We start from the raw sequence: 19880 nt of genomic DNA, 5'->3' as shown, positions 1-19880 counted from the left end.
CAATCATAACTTTTGACTTTCATCTTTAGCCATAGTTTGCCATCATCAATCAAAATCTTCTTGCTTGCTCTCTAGTTTTGAGACAAAGAAGGTATAAAATAAATAACTTGTGGATATGAAGGGACTTGTTTTACGAAATTGTTCCAGTTTCTAGGTCAGAATCTGTTATCTTCAAGGACATTTGGCAGTTCATATACCATCCAAAATAACTAAATCAAGTTTTCTTATCCGTAGGGGGATCTCCAAAGATTTAGGAACATACAATAAATTTTACTGACAATGGGTATTTTCATAATTTCATAGAAATTATTTCATTTTAAATCCCAAAGTCATTTGCGATCAAGACACAAGAGTCTATGAGCCAAAAATATAAAAATGAAATGGAATGATCCTTAATAAATTTATGTTATTTATTATAAATAACATAAATTTATTAATATCAATAGGGGTATGATTTTAAAATATAGCAGATTATTAATACATACGAACATACATATATATACATATCAATAAACAAGGAGGCAATAGTAAAATGGGGTTGTTATGCACACATATTTTGTAGATATAAATTAAAAATTTATTAAATAGTTTTATATTTTTACTTTCAATTTTTTTAGTATGAAGAATTTTTTAGATCTCTCAAAAAGAAAAAGGAAATATTAAATATACTACAGAAAGGATGACTATTCTACATTTATATAACTCTTTAATTACAGAAAGGAAATTTTTTTAGTATAAATATCTAAACTCATTTAATTATGTAACTCTTTGATTCAGCACGTAGTTGTAGAATTAAACTCGGAAGTTTAAAGAAAGATAAATATTAAAAAACCACCATAATAATTTAAAAAATGGGGTAAAGAGGATGTAATTCTTCTCAAAGAGTAGCAAACCCGAATTTGGTTTTATTATTGATGATGTGAAATGGAGATATATTTTAAGTTTTATAGTTTTAACTAATACAAGAGAAACAGGAAGGTCATAATTTATCTTGTGGTTTGAAATGATAAACACAACATTTTGATGGATAGGGGATTTCCAAACCTGATGCCTTCATGAGATAAAGATAGGCAGTCTTAGAAATTCAATTATTTCGATTCGATTACCTAGGATGATTCACTTGTATCACTACATTTCCCTGAAAGGCCCTCATGGATGGATTTGATTCATTACTGAACCCATAATAACTTTTCAACAGTTTTAGAAAGTGAAGAGATCCTCAGCTATGTTCAGTTATTCCAGACTGTGCACGACAACCTGCACAAGCGTGGTCTACATCGTCGAGCTTCTGTGACGACATTCAATGACACTCCGTAACATACCAAGGTATGATAGTAGTATGCCTTTTATTTTTGTCGTGGGCATGGACAAGTGATGTCCTTATGTAAATTGAGATATTTACGCCCACTCCACGCCTACATACTCTGCAACATTGAATCGTACATTAAAAACCCGGGTGGCGTCCACACGCGCCCTGCGGTCGGTCAATGTACCCTTCCCTTGGCAAGAAAACACTTAGACATCTTAAAGAAAGAAAATTTCTGGCGACAACGCGCATAATAGAAAGAGGTTCCGAAGGTTATCCGAAGGTTACAAAGTAAAGATTAATGATGAGCAAGGCGCGCAGCGAAGTGACTGATCCGGACATGCTCTTCTTACTATTCAACTCTTTTCTAGCAGGTTCTGAGGGGAGAGGCGCGAAGCAAAGGGATTGGATTTCACCTATGATCAGATCAGTGGGCAACCAACGTGTACTTGTGGTGTTGTTGACGTTGACTTTATTAAAGCGAATTTTTAAGTAGGCCGTTCGAAGCTGCTCCCAGCTCAAAGGTGGAGGGGGTGCAGTGAAGATCTAGGAGTGTGAGCAGTACGAGCTGAAAGGCTCCCATACTGTTTGGAGGGCAGGGGGCATAGATGCCAAACCTGACCCCTATCTATCGTCGTAGTTACATATTTTTGCCAATTAACAAAAGGAAATGTTTGAACAAATATAGATGAACATTTAATAACTTTATTATTATTAAGCAGCCCCTGAAGAGAAACAAATCTGATTTTTTTTGCATAGGTATAAAAAGATTCCAACACAGGTTATTCCACTTAAGTGATCCTCTTGGATTTCCCAAGATTGAAGATCAATCCAGACGGACCTGCCCTCCTCTCCAATGGCTGAAATCTCTGCCAGCGAGGCCAAGAAGAGGCTAAAATCGTCATTCTTCAGATGAAGTCCCTCTTCCTCCTCCCACTCTTCCCCTCTTCTTCCAAGCTCCAAGCTTCAATTTTCCTCTCTCTCTCTAGCTCTTTCTCGTCTTCTGCGCAAGACCCATTACTGGTTTTTTGCTCTAATGGCGTTTCAGAGCTCAGCTTGGGCCCTGCGGTCGCCCTCTCCTTCTGGGTTTCGCTCTGCACCTCGGAATTTGAGCAGACCGTGTTCAAAATCCCAGCTTGATCTTCAGAGAAATGCAAAGGAGGGAAATTTCTCCGTTGTGGGTTTTCCGAATTCAGCGCAGAAATCGAGAGATCGAGCGTCTCTTGTTCAGCCGCCGAGATGTGGGCTCGATGTAGTGGCGCCGACTGTGGGAACTGTGACGGAGGTGGATAAGGATACCTTCTGGCCTCTTGTCAAGGGTGCTGGTGAAAAGATTGTTGTGCTTGACATGTATACCCAATGGTGAGTTTGTCTCTATCTCTCTCTCTATCTCCATCTCTATCTCCTTCTCTATCTCTCTTTCTGTCTCTATCTCAACCTCAATCTCCATCTCTATCTCAACCTCAATCTCCATCTTTATCTCTATCTCTAGCTCCATCTCTATCTCTCTTTTTATCTCTATCTCAACCTCAATCGTTCTGTCGATCTCTATCTATCTCTATCTCTATCTCAACCTCAATCGTTATGTGGATCTCTATCTCTCTAAACCTCTATCTCTATCTCTATCACAACCTCAATCTTCATCTTTATCTCTATCTTAACCTCAATCGTTCTGTCGATCTCTATCTGTCTATACCTCTATCTCTATCTCTGTCTCAACCTTAATCGTTATGTCGATCTTTATCTATCTATACCTCTATCTCTATCTCAACCTCAATCGTTATGTCGATATCTATCTATCTATCTATCTATCTCTATCTTTATCTCAACCTCAATCGTTATGTCGATCTCAATCTATCTATATATCCCTCTATCTCTATCTCTATCTCTATCTCAATCGCAACCTTCATCTTTACATCGATCTCTTCATATGTATCTCTCTATCTCTATCCCTATCACAACCTCAATCGTCATGTCGATTTCTATCTCTCTATCCCTCTATCTCCATCTCTATCTCAACCTCAATCTTTATGTCGATTTCTTTCTGCACATCCCTCTCTATCTCTATCTCAACCTCAATCTTTATGTCGATCTCTATCTGTCTATCTCTCTATCTCTATCTCTACTCCTATCTCAACCTCAATCGTTATGTCGCTTTCTATCTATCTATCCCTCTATCTCTATCTCAACCTCAATCATTATGTTGATCTCTATCAATCTATCCCAGTATCTCTATCTCAACCTCAATCTACCTCTCTATCTCTATCTCAGCCTCAATCATTATGTCGATCTCTATCTATCTATCCCTCTATCTCTATCTCTATCTTTATCTTTAATTCGATCTCTTTCTATCTATCTCTCTACCTCTATTTATTCCTATCTATATCTCCATATCGATCTCTATCTATTCATCTCTCTATCTCTATATTTCGATCAGTATCCCTCTCTTTTTTTAATCTATCTATCTACTATCTAATTTTTCTTCTCGTTTATGATGATATATGCGTTTTCTCTTTGGGTAGCTATGTCCGAAGTTTGAAAATGGGAAGAATTCTCCCATAGAAGAAAAAATTTTGGATGGAAAATAGTGGATATCCATATTTACAATGATGCACATGCTAGATCATCTGCCTTGCTGGTCTATCTTGATCTCTATTCTATCTCTATATCTATCTCCATCTACATCACGATCACTGTCTCTATCTCTATGGCTTTATCTCTCTCTCTCTATCTGTCTAGCTTTCTCTCTATTCATTCCACCATCCATCTATATCTATCTATCTAGCTGAACATAGAGGCTTAAGGCCTAAATAACCCTTTTCTTTTCTAATCTATTCTGGCATTAAGAATACCCCTTTTATATCTTTTGGATACCATGTCAACTTGGACGAGAGAAGTCATCTAGTTAGTTTGGCTTTCAAATTTAATTATTTTTTAGAAATAAATGTGGGTAATATTCTGTAAAAATGTTGCTAGATCACAAAAACATGTCTTTGAAAAGATGTGGTATATCATTTTTTTCAAACAAACCTTGAGAAAATATAAACTAAAGAATTCTTTTTTAAAAGATTCTTGGATTTATGATTTCAAGACCTGATAGTTTTCCCTTGGTGACGATTGATCTTGGCAGGTGTGGGCCTTGTAAGGTAATTGCGCCTAAATTCAAGGAGCTTTCAGAGAAGCATCTTGATGTAGTTTTTCTCAAGCTTGATTGCAACCAAGAAAACAAGGTACTTACGTGATCTCTCTCTCTCTCTCTTTCCTTCTCTCTCTGTATCTGTCTTTTTCCTTCTAATTCTCTCTCTCTCTCTCTCTCCTTTTCTCACTATTTTTTCCTTCTTTCTCTCCTCTCTCCTTTTCTCACTCTTTCTTTGTTTCTCTTTTCTTCTCCCACTCTTTCTTTCCTTGTCTCTCTCTTTTATTATTTCTTTCTCTTTCACTGTCTCTCTCTCTTCTTTCACTCTTTCTTTCTTTCTCACTTTTTTATTCTCTCTCTCACTCTTTCCTCCTCTCTTTGTTCCCCGCTCTCTTCTTTCACTCTTTCTTTCTCTTTTTGTTTCTATCTCTCACTATTTCTTTTTTTCTTCTTTCTCTTTCTTTCTCACCCTCGCTCTCTTCGTTTTCTCTTTTTTTCGTTCTCTTTGTTTCTCACACACTCTCTCTCTTCATTTTCTCTCTTTCTTTCTATTTGTTTCTCACTCTCTTCTTTTACTCTTTCTTTCTTCCTCTTTGTTTCTAACACTCTTCTTTCACGCTTTATTTCTTTCTCTTTGTTTCTCACTCTCTTCTTTAACTCTTTCTTTGTTTCTCTTTGTTTCTCACTCTCTCTTTTATTCATTATTTCTCTTTGTTCCTCACTCTCTCTTTTATTCATTCTTTCTCTTTGTTCCTCTCTCTTTTACTCTTTCTTTCTCTTTGTTTCTCACTCTCTTCTTTAACTCTTTCTTTCTTTCTCTTTGTTTCTCACTCTCTCTTTTACTCTTTCTTTCTTTCTCTTTGTTCCTCATTCTCTCTTTTACTCTTTTTTCTCACTCTCTTTTACACTTTCTTTCTTTCTCTTTGTTTCTCACTCTCTCTTTTACTCTTTCTTTCTTTCTCTTTGTTTCTCACTCTCTCTTTTACTCTTTCTTTCTTTCTCTTTGTTTCTCACTCTCTCTTTTACTCTTTCTTTCTTTCTCTTTGTTTCTCACTCTCTCTTTTACTCTTTCTTTCTCTTTGTTCCTCATTCTCTTCTATCACTCTTTGTTTTTCCATGTTTCTCACTCTCTCTTTTCTCTTACTCTTTCTTGTTTCTCTTTGTTTCTCACTCTCTCTTTTACTCTTTCTTTCTCTTTGTCTCTTTCTCTCTCTCACTCGTCTTTCACTCTTTCTTCTTCTTTCTTCTTTCACTCTTGCTCTCTCTTTTCGTGTCTCTCTCTCTCTCCTCTTACTCTCTCTTCTCTTTCTCTTTCTCTTTCTCTTTCTGACTTGATTGAGCTCATTGCTAGCCTTTGGCCAAAGAACTTGGAATAAAGGTGGTGCCAACGTTCAAAATCATCAAGGGAGGTGAGATTGTGAAGGAGGTCAGGGGTGCTAAGTATGATGATCTAGTCCTCGCTATTGAGACAGCCAAAACTAGTTAGCTCTCTCTCCCTTGCTGTATATGTAATCCTCTGGCACTGCCTAATTCTAATGGAACAGCCTAATGGCCATTGTTACAGCTTTAAGCTGGTTTCTGTCAAATATAATTTCTCCTGCATTCTAAAATTATTGTAGGTTTTTTAATTTGGTCATGGCTAGTGGGCTTTTGGGGGTTTTTATTCCTTATATAGTCATATACAGAAAAGGAATGCTGGAAATTTGATTTTTATTCAGGGATTGGAACACAGAATGTTCTTTTTTTTAGTCCCAAGTGATTTACTATTATCAAAGCGCAAATCTACTTGCTAATACGAATTCCTTACATAATCTTTCACTCTTAAAAAATTCCTTCCATTTGTTACTATTACTAAAAAATTTAGAATCTTGAGTTCCATGAAACTAAATACATTATAGTTTATAAAATAAAGGAATATAAGATATAGAAGATATATGTGGTCGGGACGAAAGAAAGGAAATGAAGGTGAGCATATAGGAAAAGATTGTTATTAGAATGCACGTATGGAGTTGGATACAAAACATGTATATAAAATAGTGATAAATCAAACGATATTTTTTTGTAAGAGTGACTAGATGTGGAATGGATTTGGAAGAGATAGTTTTCATGTGGAAATAAGAAGGATAATGGATGTGTGAAATGGGACTTTTGACGCTTTTAAAATTACATTGTGGATTTGTGAAAGTGATCCACTATTTTTTCTGTATATGGGATTTTATATTCCAGTTTTGCATATGATTATGTAACAATAATGGATGTGTGAAAGTAATTCACTAATATTTACTTTCAATCATTTCCAAACTGACTATAATGTCATGTCTAAAATGATAAGTCTATCTAAATGTACTTATTCTTATAGTTACAATAAAATGTAAATGACTTTATTGAAGAAGAGTAGGTAGACATTCATAGGTAAGAATCTTAAGAAAAACCAGTTTAGGGGATAGGAATAATTTAGGGGGGGTTTATGAATTATAAAGCGTAACCAAATACTAATAGATATACAACCCCAAAAACATATAGTCAAGTTTTCATCAGACCCAAGCCCACGGATGAATAAAATGAAGACCAACTTGGGTATGTATACAATCATGTTACTGTCACCATTTTATCAATGTATTTAAATAAGCGTGTACCATCCTATGATATAATTCCAAATATTTTGTGTCTAATATTTCTGTTTATATTTATGAATATCATTGATACGAAGATGAAAGACTCGATATATCATATGATAAAAACTTAAATTATGTGTTATATTTTACCTAATGCAGTGTACGAACACTTCAAATTGTCATAACCAAATCTCATTATATAAATATATATAAATAAATATATGATAACCATATGTATGAAACTCCAACTGTTTTTATGTCAGCTAATCAACCAACCCATCCTATCGTATAGGATGTGAAATCAAAGATAAATAGAATATATTATTAGTTACAATTTAATATGGATTATATTCAATTCTGTAAGGGTCATAGTCATGCTCTTCCTATTACAAATCAAGAGTGTCTAGAAAAAAGAATGAGAGCTTACATTTGGTAAATAAAAACCCATTATGAACGTTTTTAAGGCTGATGAATCTTACGGCTAATATTTTTTATGAGTCATATCTCGAGGATACTTTAGTTGGTAATATACATTTAAATAAGTTTCTCACCTTTATTTGACCCTATGGTAGTGTTTAGGACTCTAAAGTTATATAGTGCTTGGTGTAGGTCAAGAAAATATAGATATACTAGTAAATCGCCTTAGTAGAAAACATAGGAAGAGATCTGCTTGATGTGTTGATGGAATCAAAGGAAAAATATTTGATCTCTGGGAATCATAAAGGCATAATCATTGTCTGAACGTTCAAATGAATTTTTATTCAAGTAGAATGACATACATGTTTGATAGGCCAAGACATAATTAAAGGTAACATATGAGTGTTAATATATTGTTATTATTTATAATTTTCATATATCCAATGGGCTATTTCAAACCATAGGGCGCCCAAGGTTTCTGGAATCACAGTAGAAAATAGTAGTAACAAAATTTAGAATCTAAGTATACCTTTGTTACAGAAACTTATCAAACATAATCATACAAAATTAAAATGGAACATGAAAAATGATTTGACACATTTTTTACTTAACCATGTATCCCTTATGCAAGTATTTATTCCAAACCACTTGATTAGCCAACTGATCTGCTAACCACTAAGCTATGTGCTTCTGAGCCCTACTATCTTGTTCCATCTGGCTGAATCACTGGATCCCTGACCACCCATTTCCACTTTGTTTCATCCCATACCAGTTCTTCCCCAAATGTTACCATTATTGTTACCATTTTCATTATGAACCGTTCATCACCCAGGACTATGGACTGATGTGGGACAATTTTTCACTGATCTTGTGATTCTCTTTTCATTATGTAATTTTTATGGAAAATGAATGATTAAGTAGCTGATAAGTTGAAATTTCAATGTTACGAGAAAATTTGGAATTTTTCATATTTTAACAACATGCACAAGCCCAAAGATAATTTATATCCCACTTGGACCCAAACCCCAAGGTTAAGTTTCAATCCTTAATTGAATTAGTGGGATTGTGTGATCTTGCCCTAATATGCGTAGTATGAATCATATAATATCTTGTTTTGGTGTCATTTAGAGATCTAATCCCAACTATTATAGTTGGACCATATCACTGCCTGACCTTATTCTTCACCCTAGTAACCTTGAATAAGTATAATTATGTACGTGGTATTCTCAAAATGAGGAGCTCTTATAAAGGAGAATTATAAAACATAGATTATTCCACATGAATATTTATATAAAAAAATACAAAAAATAGCAAGAGATAAAAATTGAGATAAACAAGTGAAATAAGGGGAAAAATTAGAATGTATCCCATGATACAAATGATTGAAATAAATGAAGTATTATCATTGCAGATTTGAATAAAGGGAAGTGCAATGATGATATTTTGGAATGGATATCACGGCAAAGCAGTTTACAAGATGAAGTCATGAACACACTAATAAGACAACAAAACCAAATAAAATAAAAGAATCTGAGTGCCTTTAAATATTTGGGAAAGAACATGGATACTTCACATATATAGGTTATAGTGTAATGAGATAAGGTAAATCAAAGGGGTAATGAGTGAAGCTATCATGCATGCCATTGCTAATAAAATACAAATGAAATAATTACAGGGGTATGATGACATGCATTTAAAAATTATATTTGCGTTATTAATATATATATCAGTTCAATCATCAACCTATTAAATTACATTCATTCTTTGGTTATTTTTTCATAATCGTGAATTATCCATATTTCATTAGATTATAAATCATTGATTTTATAAAAATATCTCGTTAAATTTGGCTAATCACTCTTAAATTCATAATATTAAAATGCCCTTTCCAAGTATTACCTTCAAATTTTAACATATATATCAATTAGGCAAAAATGGACTGAAACTAGATGATGGGTAAAGGCATACATACTGGGAGGACTCGAATATGGGTCCTCTATGGTATTGGTGCATGCACCATTGGGACACACACCAACAAAATCCCCATGGGATATTCATTAATGATGCTGTAAACAAAGTAGGAGGTTGGTGCCATTTTGGACATGCATCCAAGCTATCCTTCTGTATCTATACCTGTACGGAGATGGACATCTAATGTTCCTTGTGCCTGGGCACCTATGGTCTAAGGACCTATCAAGACGGCGCCAAGGCTGACAAATTTGTGATGACCTTACAAAAAGAATTGAATGTTATCATTTCAAGTAAAATAAAAAAAAAAATTCTCACCACTCAGTGTCTTTTATTCAATCTCCCTGCGTGAGAAAATTTTCCAATCCTGTACATTTTAAATCATATACCTTTTCCCTTCATAATACATGTCCCTTGAATGAGTTTTTTTTTCATGTTCTGGATTGAGCGTAGTATTCATAATCAAATAAGCAAAGATGAATCTTCAAAATAAGATTTCTGAAAGAACCATATGAAGTTTGTGAGGTGGAGAATATGGCATATCAAAATATCTCATTAGTTCTCTTAGAAGGTTCCTTGATTAAATTTCCCAATGATATAAATTATAAATTAAGTATATCAGATCATGCTTAAGTTATTGGTACATCCCCTGTCATTAGCGTTATCTTAAATCTTTGATATTTAACAATTTGGGGTTTTCCCTACTGACCTTCACTCTACCTTGTAACCTCAAATACATGCTGGTGGTGTTCATTACCCATGTCAAGGGATGTGATTTTTACTCCAGGATATAAATAAATATGTAACCTTCTGTTTCCTAAGTTTCATTCAGTAATGGTAAGACATTGAACTTTGAAGCGGTGGGATATCCACCAGCCAAGAGAGCCCAGTGGATAACATTTAAATACATAGAAATTGTGCAGGTTTACATCATCTCAATGATCATACTTATTTTATCTCTTCTTCTTAAACTACTTTTATCATACATATTGTTCTTTGAAAAGTTAAATTCCATTTATTGAGACCAAAATTATGTTTATATCATTATTCTTTATTCCACTTGAGTCAAACATGAGTTCTTGATGAAAAACAATCACATCCATCAATGGTTCAAAAAATTCCAATCATTTTCCTTGTCATTGACAGGTCATTATAGCGCATATCTCTATTTAAAATTGGTTTTATTTTTCATAATTTGAGCTTATTATCTCCATGAAAGAAGCTTCGGTTCTAGCCCATAGGATTTGGAAAAGGATAAGACCCAGATCTCCTTTACGTCTGAATCCATCAGTTTCCTTGTGGAGTCACCTGACAGCTTCCTTATCTGTGGTACGCCAGTAGATTTGTGTGGCCACCATTGGCTCACTGACAAGGTCAAAGCCTTCACGTCACATTCACTGTACATCACCCTCACCAATCTTTCTCCTCTTTATCACTCTGTCCTTTTCTCTCTTTCTCTCTCTCTCTCTCCCTCTCTCGCTCTCTCTCTTTCACTTTTTCTCTCTATCTCTCTATCTCTCTCTCTTTCACTTCTCTCTCTTTCTCTCTCTCTCTCATTTTCACTTTTTCTCTCTACCTCTCTATCTCTCTCTCTTTCACTTCTCTCTCTCTTTCTCTCTCTCTCTCTCTCTCTCTCTCTCTTTCTCTCTATATCTATCTCTTTCTCCCTATATCTGTCTCTTTCTCTCTCTCTCTCTCTCTATATCTATCTCTTTCTCCCTATATCTGTCTCTTTCTCTCTCTCTCTCTATATCTATCTCTTTCTCCCTATATCTGTCTCTTTCTCTCTCTCTCTCTCTCTCTCTCTCTTTTTCTCTCTGTATCTATCTCTTTCTATTTCTCTCTGCATCTATCTCTTTCTATCTCTCTCTCTCTCTTTCTCTCTATATCTATCTCTTTCTCCCTATATCTATCTCTTTATCTCTTCTCTTTCTCTCTCTCTCTCTCTCACTCTATTTCTCTCTATATCTCTCTTTCTCTTTTTTTCTCTATATATCCCTCTATATCTTTCTCTTTTTTCTCTCTATCTGTTTCTCTCCCTCCCTCTCTCTCTCTCTTTCTCCTTATATCTACATCTTTCTCTTGTTCTCTCCGTATCTTTCTCTCTATCTCTCTCTCTCCCTCTCTCTTCTCTCTCTCTATATATATCTGTCTCTTTCTCTTTTTCTCCCTATATCTATCTCTTTCTCTTTTTCTCTCTATATCTATCTCTTCCTCTCTCTGTCTCTCGATATCTCTTTCTCAATATATATACCTCTTTGTTTTGCTCTTGTTCTCTTTCTCTATATTTCTCTCTCTCTCTTTTTCTCTCTGTCTATCTCTCACTCTCTCTCTCCCTCTCTTTTTCTCTCTCTATATCTATCTCTCTCTCTCTTTTCTCTCTATTTCTATCTCTTTCTTTATGTTTATCTCTTTCTCTATCTCTCTCTCTTTTCTCTTTCTCTCTCCTGTTCTCTCTCTATCTCTCTGTCTTCTGTTCGGTAGAAAGCATCGTCCCCTTGCTAAACGACAAACCGCAGAGTCAACAGAATTGAGCAGGCCGATTCCCATAAAGATTCATGAATTACACGCAAGAAGACAACACAGAAAACAGAAAAAAAAACCCCATCCAATCCGTCATCCGTCATCCTTCCTGACCTCACAACGGCAACCAGAACAAAACCCTTCAACCCTTCCGTTCCGTTCCCTTCCTCTCCTTCATCGGTTGCATCTCATTCCAACTCCTTCCGAACGATGACGAAAACCGTCATCGTCCCTTCCCATTTATACACTATTCCTCCAAACCCACGAGCAGCAGCAGAGGAAGAGAATACCCACTTCAACCCGTGAACCCACTTTGAAATAAAATAAAAATAAAACCAAACTTGTGAGCCTAACTTTAGAATAATACTGCCAAAATATAGTCACGGGTACTTCTTACTCATTTCAGTCTAAAAATCTATATATATATATATACATGTATATGTATGAATGTATGTGTATAACCAGAGAGAAGCTTGTCTGAGAGAGGAAGCAGAGAAGGAGAGAAGAGATGGAGAAGAAGATGGGCTTCACTGTCATGTTCATGGCTGTTCTAATGGTGGGTTATTACATCCATGAAGTTTCAGCTCAGGGGGTTTTCTGCAATGTTACTGAGGAAGGGCTGTTGGCTTGCAAACCTGCAGTGACCAAGCCCAATCCAGCCAGCCCTACAGTAGCTTGCTGTGCTGCCATGGCCAATGCTAACTTGCAGTGTCTTTGTGCCTACAAGAACTCCAACCCTGCTGCCATGCATCTTGTGGGTGTTGACCCAGACCTTGCCATGCAGCTCCCCAGCAAGTGCAACATCCCCCCTCCAGATAAATGCTAATTGGAGAATCCTTTTAGGGTTTGTCTTCCTGCTGGTCTTGATCTCTTTCATGATGTTTTTCTTCATTGTATCCTGCTGGGGGTTGCTTTTTTATGAAGGATGAAGTATATGTATTAAGTTTCCTGTGTTAGTCCCATTGTTCATATGGTTTGATCTTGGGAGAATAAAAAAATGGGGAACCTTTCTGAGCAAAAATGGTGTCCAAACTTATGCCTTTGAATGTGGCAGGTCAAATCACATACCCTTTGGATAAGATGATGGGCTTATTTCCTTGGTTTCAGTTGAGAATATAGTAAACATGATTTTCGCACAAGAAACTCACATAATGAAATCAATTGACATGCATCATAATGTCATTAAACTTTTGACATAATACATGGTTATTCTATGCGCTTATTATTTTCAATAAAATGATGCTGCTCTAGTATCCATTCATTTAGTGCTTTGCTTTTAGGCCATAAATTTTTTAAAAACCATAGGTGAGAACTTCTAGTGAGATTCCTTTATGCATTCATTTTTTAATTAATGATGGTAGCCCTACTATGAAAACCATTGGTGATGTATTTTACTGAGCCATTGTATGGATTTATTTTTCCAATAAAATGATGGTTGATCTATTATGCATTTTATTTTCTAAAACAAAAACTAGAGTTTATTTTAATCTTTTTCTGGATGAATAGTTTACATGTCATGAGGGAACGTTTTTCCTAATGTTTTTACCAATACAATTTCTATATTTTCTCTCAATTGATAGTTTTAAGAGCTTCAGTATGTGAAGTTCATTGTTTATTTTTGTATATTTTATTTGGTATGCGTATGGGATATTTTTATCTAAAATAATTATCTACTAAAATATTTTCAAATTATGTACTTTTAATGCAGTCATCCACATACTTTACTAAAAACGGGTTGCTTTATGCTCTAATATAATTCTTCAGTTTTCAGTTGTAGAATTGCATATCTGAAGTCCACATGTAACAGATTTGACTTTGATGTCGTTCTGTGACTATATCTGAAGTCTTGTATTTTAGCAATGAGATAATATACTTAAAACACTTTTTGGAAAAGACTATTTCATAACCAATGCTAAATTAACTTTTCTTGGTAAATAATTTGGGCTGGATGGGGAACTACAGTCTAATTTTTATTCAACAAAAATATTCGTAAAACCCTTTTATATATGCATTCTTCCAAATAAATGGTCTTAATAAAGTCTGAACACAAGAATTTGTTGAAATTACGGAAACGATAGATGAAAATATTTAACAAGAAACAGGCAAAAATCAATATAATCAAAATGGGAAATAAATAAATAATTAAATAATTAAAATAATTACACTAAAAATCTAAAAATTTCTCACACCAACTCACCATACATTTTTTGAAACATATATGATAAAAAAAAATACACTAAAATAACTATGTGGTGAAAATTAATTCTTGAAGTATCTCAAATAATTCAATTTTGAAATATGGATGAAGGTTCATTGAAAAAAGGGGTGGAAAGGTGGAAACTCGCTCAATCACTTTGCCACGAAGACCCTATGTAGTGAACAGGGTAAAATATACTCCAAGCTACATGAAGGGCAGGTTAAAATTATGAACCACAACATGTAATGACATCTCAACTGTGTACCACCCATGATCATACCATCCATATGATTTCAAAGAGAGTGATGAACTTGTATATAAAAAATTATTTCATGACTAGACCAGGGCTTGATTCCAAGGATCATTTGAGTTTAGTGTGAGTTAAATATGAGTAACATTGGACTACTTTGGGCCCCTCATGCCTTTCATAAAATTTTAATGGTTCCCAAGTACATGTTTCCAATACTAGGAGTATAGAATATCAAAACTCCACAAAAATACTCATTCTTATAGTCTGTTACATAACTTAGCTTGAGTATGAAGAATTTTTGTTGATCTTTTCTCATTTGAACTGTGATTATACTTGAGCCATTTAACATAGCTGCACTTGGGAAATTTAAATCTTAAACAAAGTTTGTCTTTGAATTACTATCTTCATTTTATTTTATTTATGTCAATAATTTTTTTCTCATACTTCTTTATCATATATGCTAGATATTTGCATGTATTATTTCTCTAATTTTCATTTCATTTTTATACACACATACCATTTTAGGGCATCTTTATAAATTTAATCAATTTAATATTATTTCATATATCCCTACACAATAAGAAACATATATATTTAGTCTGTCGAGTTATGAAAGATGATGGAATAATATTTTTTCATATGGCACTTAAAACTGTCATTAAAATAATTCCCCATGAACATAAACTTTTTATATGTTTATGCTGAAAAATATGCATATTTTCTTTGTACTTATACAATAATGAAATTAAAAAATAATTATTTTTCTCCCCCTTAGTTACTCTGACATTTAATTTGAAAAATTATAAAATTACTAAAGTGATATAAGTCTACATGTGCAATGAATATATCATATAATTTTAAATGGATGAAAGAGCATCAAATTCTCATATGAATTTATTAAATTATGTCATATATTCATAGATTCTGGCTAATTGGAAATATGTTGTTATTCTTCATGATTCAAGCATTTAACCAAGGTTTATACAATTTATTAATGCAACTACTTTGAATATAATTTATGATTTTAATAAAATTAAACATCATGTAGTGTCAGGCCAATATAGATTTTTTATCTCATTTTCAACCATTAATCAAGAAAAATCAACCTTCACTGCATTTGAATTTGATTCAAGGTTCATAGTCTGAGCTTGAATGAGGTGGTTTCTAAAGAATGACAAATCAATACAAAAGGCATATTGAGTAGAAACTCTTAGCTATAAATATAAAATATCTATGAAAATTGATATTCCTCAATAAATCAAATCCATACTTGTCAATGGATATTAACCTTAGGTGAAATCTCTTATTCTGTAAGGGAATGTAGAAGACAGTAGGTGCTGAATTTTTTAAAAAAAAACAACGATTTGATCCCAATTAAATCATATTTTGAATGGTTGACAAGATATAATATATAAAATATACAGCCCTTGTAATGCATTTATATGTATAAAAAGATGATAGAGGGCGATATTATTGAATATAAACCTAATATTTAAGAATTTGAATTAGAGAAATGATGTAATTTGATAAAATTATTATGTATTAGATTAAGTTTACCTTAGTTTATTCATAAATTTTTAATAGCAATTATGGAGTAAGAATGATGTGAACTTGTCTGCAAAATTATTGGTGAAGGTACAAGGTTCTGATCCCATTCAAGTAGGAAAAACTCCCTCTTCAATGAGAAATTCCAACTAACGCTAGAGTAAGTTTCTTCTCATGCTCCCTACTACTTCATAGTTCATTTTCTTAAAAAATGATCACTAATACTAATCAATGGGAGGGTTTTTACTCAACCAGATAACCTAAATGATATATGAATATGGGGAGAAAAAGTTATAGATATGGATTACATATCCCCTTTTTCCTATTATCATGAGGGGAACAAAAAAGAATCAACCTATATTTTCAAGGCATTAGGTTTATTTTGTGAATTGGAGCAGTGTTCTATATTTTTACTGGTTGAAAATATATAACTGCATTAAATTACCAAATCATAGAACATGTATAGCATTCAGTATATTTAACCATTAAAAGTTAACCTAACTATCTCCATTTTTTTCATTCCATGATCTTGATTTTGAAAATTGTACAAGCTAACAATTATAGTTATTATTTTATAATAAATGTTTCTAATATGTTTGGTGAAATATACTATTTTATTGACCATGTTATTTAAGCTATAGTTTATGACTTCATCTAATTATCATTTATTCACAAAAAAATTAGCTTACATAGAGTGAAAACATAGTGAGATTTTCTTGATTTTTCTCTGATTTATTTTTTATAACTGGGACGTTGACCTGAATTTTCTTTATTTTACTGCTTGAGCTTGAACAAATGCATAAAATCAGATTTATAAATGGAATTAGATTCTACGAATAATAAATCACGGAACTTAACTCCACGTTTATTCTAATCATGACAATGGTTATGGAAAATAAATTAAGTGAAACTATTTTTTATAAATTTACCAAAGAAAATCAAAAGAAAAATTATTGTAAAACTTGAAACTCTTACTGTCTAGAAATAAAATACAAAAACTTCTTGTGTCTAGAGTCATTCATATTTTTAATCTCCATAAAGGTGTGAACAAATTTGAAATATTTTATGGGTTTTTATTAATAAAGGCTGCATTAATTTGACATAGTCAATTTTACAAAAAAAAAGGTTTAATATTGTAAAATTAAATTTCTGAAATATAGATGCATAAAAATATATTTTGTGTAATATAGATGCCTAAATTAATGTAGGAAATAGATGGATGAATACCTAAATTTATTTTGCATACTTTGTATAATATAGATGCCCGCTTCCTAAGTTACTAGTTAAAAATGAAAAGTTTCTTATAGGGATGTTTAAGAGTGTAATTATATGGACTAAATTCATTGGAATGGGCTTTGCATCATTCTAAAACCTTCACTATTTTGGAAATTGTGTCCAGTTAATTTTTTTTAGAATTTACTTGTCCATATAATACTGAAATTCGAGAGAAAATATTTTGAATGCAACATTCAGGGAAATCGTTCCACATTGTTCCATATATGTATTTAATAGTGTAAATTTTACATTTTTAATTGTTTTTTTGTCCTATTCCTCATGGTAGTGCATCATTAGCTCTTACGAGATTTATATTTGTGCTCTTCCTCCTATAAAATTTGATATTTTCTCTCCTTTTAGAATAACTTTGCCACGAACCTTTAAGGCAGGTCATTTGCATATTGGCAACAGGAGATTATTTTTTAATATATTTTTAATACTGATTTTTTTTTAAAATAAAATATTATTCTTAATAGTGAATAAAGGCATTATATCATTATAATAAATATTATGAAATAGTTTTAATATGTTATAGCCATAAAACCATCTGAAATTTTGTTCAATTATTTATAAGAGGGATAAAGAGATATTCACAATAATGTAAACTGGTCTGAGGTTTGTATAATTTTGTGTATGGTACTTAGATGAGAAAACTATAGGGTTATTCTGTTTATTATATTTAAAATTCAGGCAAGTTAATTCAGTTCAGTTGTAAGTGTAATATTTACATGAATTTTCTAGAAAATACTACATGAGTACACTGCTTTTCTTATTATCCTTCTTCTCCTACATCCTTCTTCAAGCATCACAAGAATATGGATGCTTGAAGATTTGGTTCTTTTTGGACTTTTTAGCAATGTTTAAGGAGAATAGTGCATATAAAGCATAATTATATTATGATTATGGATATTTTGAATGTTATTTTATAAATAAAACATAACAATGTTAAGTCAGTATTGTCCAGTGTGTGACACTTCTATGACTCTCTATTTTTTATATAGCTCAAGGCATTACAATCTAAGAGATAGGATACAATCATTCATGTAACTGTCGGGGCAGAGGGTGGAGAATAAGTTTGATCAAAAGGATGACACGCTTCTTTTGAAGGTTATATGTACCATTTTATAATGAAATAAAACATTTTACTATTAATATAAGTAAAAAATAACACATTAAACTACTTTTAGCATTTATTATAAAAATTACGTTCGCTTTAGCTGTTTTATAAACTTTAGAGCTCAATCATAATTATATTATGATTATGGATCTTTTGACTGTTATTCCACAAATAAAATATAACAATGTTAAGTCAGTATTGTCCAGTGCGTGACACTTCTATGCCTCTCTATTTTTTTATAGCTCAAGGCATTACACTCTAAGAAGATACGATACAATCATTCATGTAACTGTAGGGGCAGAGGGTGGAAAATAAGTTTGGTCAAAAGGATGGCACTCTTCTTTTGAAGGCTATGTGTACCCTTTTATAATAAAATATTAAACTACTTCAAGCATTTATTATAAAGATTGTGTTCGCTTTAGCTGTTTTTATAAACTTTAGAGCTCAAGCATAATTATATTATGATTATGGATCTTTTGGCTGTTATTCCACAAATAAAACATAACAATGTTACGTCAGTATTGTCCAATGCGTGACACTTCTATGCCTCTCTATTTTTTTATAGTTCAAGGCATTACACTCTAAGAAGATACGATACAATCATTCATGTAACTGTAGGGGCAGAGGGTGGAAAATAAGTTTGGTCAAAAGGACGACACTCTTCTTTTGAAGGCTAAATGTACCATTTTATAATAAAATAAAACATTTTACTACTTATATAAGTAAAAAAGAACACATTAAACTACTTTTAGCATTTATTTTAAAAATTGTGTTCGCTTTAGCTGTTTTTATAAACTTTAGAGCTCAAGCATCAATAAATGCATTAAATTATCGTAGAACTCTGAAATTCAAGAGTTTAACAAATTATTGGTGCTAACTTGTGTGAAATATAATCTTATTTATTTCTGTGAATTAATTATTTTAGAAATTGTTTAAAATGAACCATTTTCCTTCTTTCCTTGCATCCTCTTTCGCTCTCTTGCATCCTTGTACCTTTCCTCCATCTCTTTCACCCTCACACTCACTACACAGTGCCTATTTCCATTAATGAACCTTTCCTTAGTTCACACCTTGCATCCTCCCTCACATGGTTGAGTTTTGAGACCCTTGATCTCTTTTATTCTTACACAACCAACATAAGTACCCTCAAATGGTGTTCCCTTCCAATCCTTAACAACCCCTCACTCACACCTTTTCCTCTTTGCACCCTCCCAACCTCCTTCAAACTGATAAATTATACCATCATTTAAGCACATATAATATCATGAAATGATGAGTTTTTACATTTTACTGCTCAATACATTTCTTTTAACTAACCCCACTTGATTCTATGAATCAAGTGGATTAGATCTCATCTTTGTTTAAATGAGCACATATATTAATTTGGAAGATAATGCACATGGATGAAAATAAATAAAGTAGGGTGTCTGGACCAAGTCAAGCAGCGGTTATGGAGATCAATATGGACAAGTCAAGTAGCGGTTATGGAGATCAATATGGACCATTCAAAAGCTCCAAGCAGTTTAGAGAG

The 19880-nt window shown here is 33.0% G+C and overlaps 1 protein-coding gene and 1 pseudogene across 1 annotated transcript; both read left to right on the top strand.

The window, feature by feature from the left end:
• Positions 1 to 2207: 2207 nt before the first annotated feature.
• Positions 2208 to 6052, top strand: LOC144716167 (thioredoxin F1, chloroplastic-like). The gene is made up of 3 exons (XM_078591240.1): positions 2208 to 2668; positions 4437 to 4536; positions 5794 to 6052. The coding sequence occupies exons 1-3, from the start codon at positions 2343 to 2345 to the stop codon at positions 5926 to 5928; spliced, it is 561 nt and encodes a 186-aa protein (XP_078447366.1). The 5' UTR covers positions 2208 to 2342; the 3' UTR covers positions 5929 to 6052.
• A 6421-nt stretch (positions 6053 to 12473) lies between these two features.
• LOC144716333 (putative lipid-transfer protein DIR1 pseudogene) lies at positions 12474 to 12791 on the top strand (annotated as a pseudogene).
• The last annotated feature ends 7089 nt before the right edge of the window (positions 12792 to 19880 follow it).

Source organism: Wolffia australiana, chromosome 20 (assembly GCF_029677425.1).
Source record: "Wolffia australiana isolate 7733 chromosome 20, ASM2967742v1".
Classification (NCBI taxonomy): Eukaryota; Viridiplantae; Streptophyta; class Magnoliopsida; order Alismatales; family Araceae; genus Wolffia; species Wolffia australiana.
Note: the sequence above shows the minus strand (reverse complement) of the source record. Positions and strands in the feature narration are given on the sequence as shown.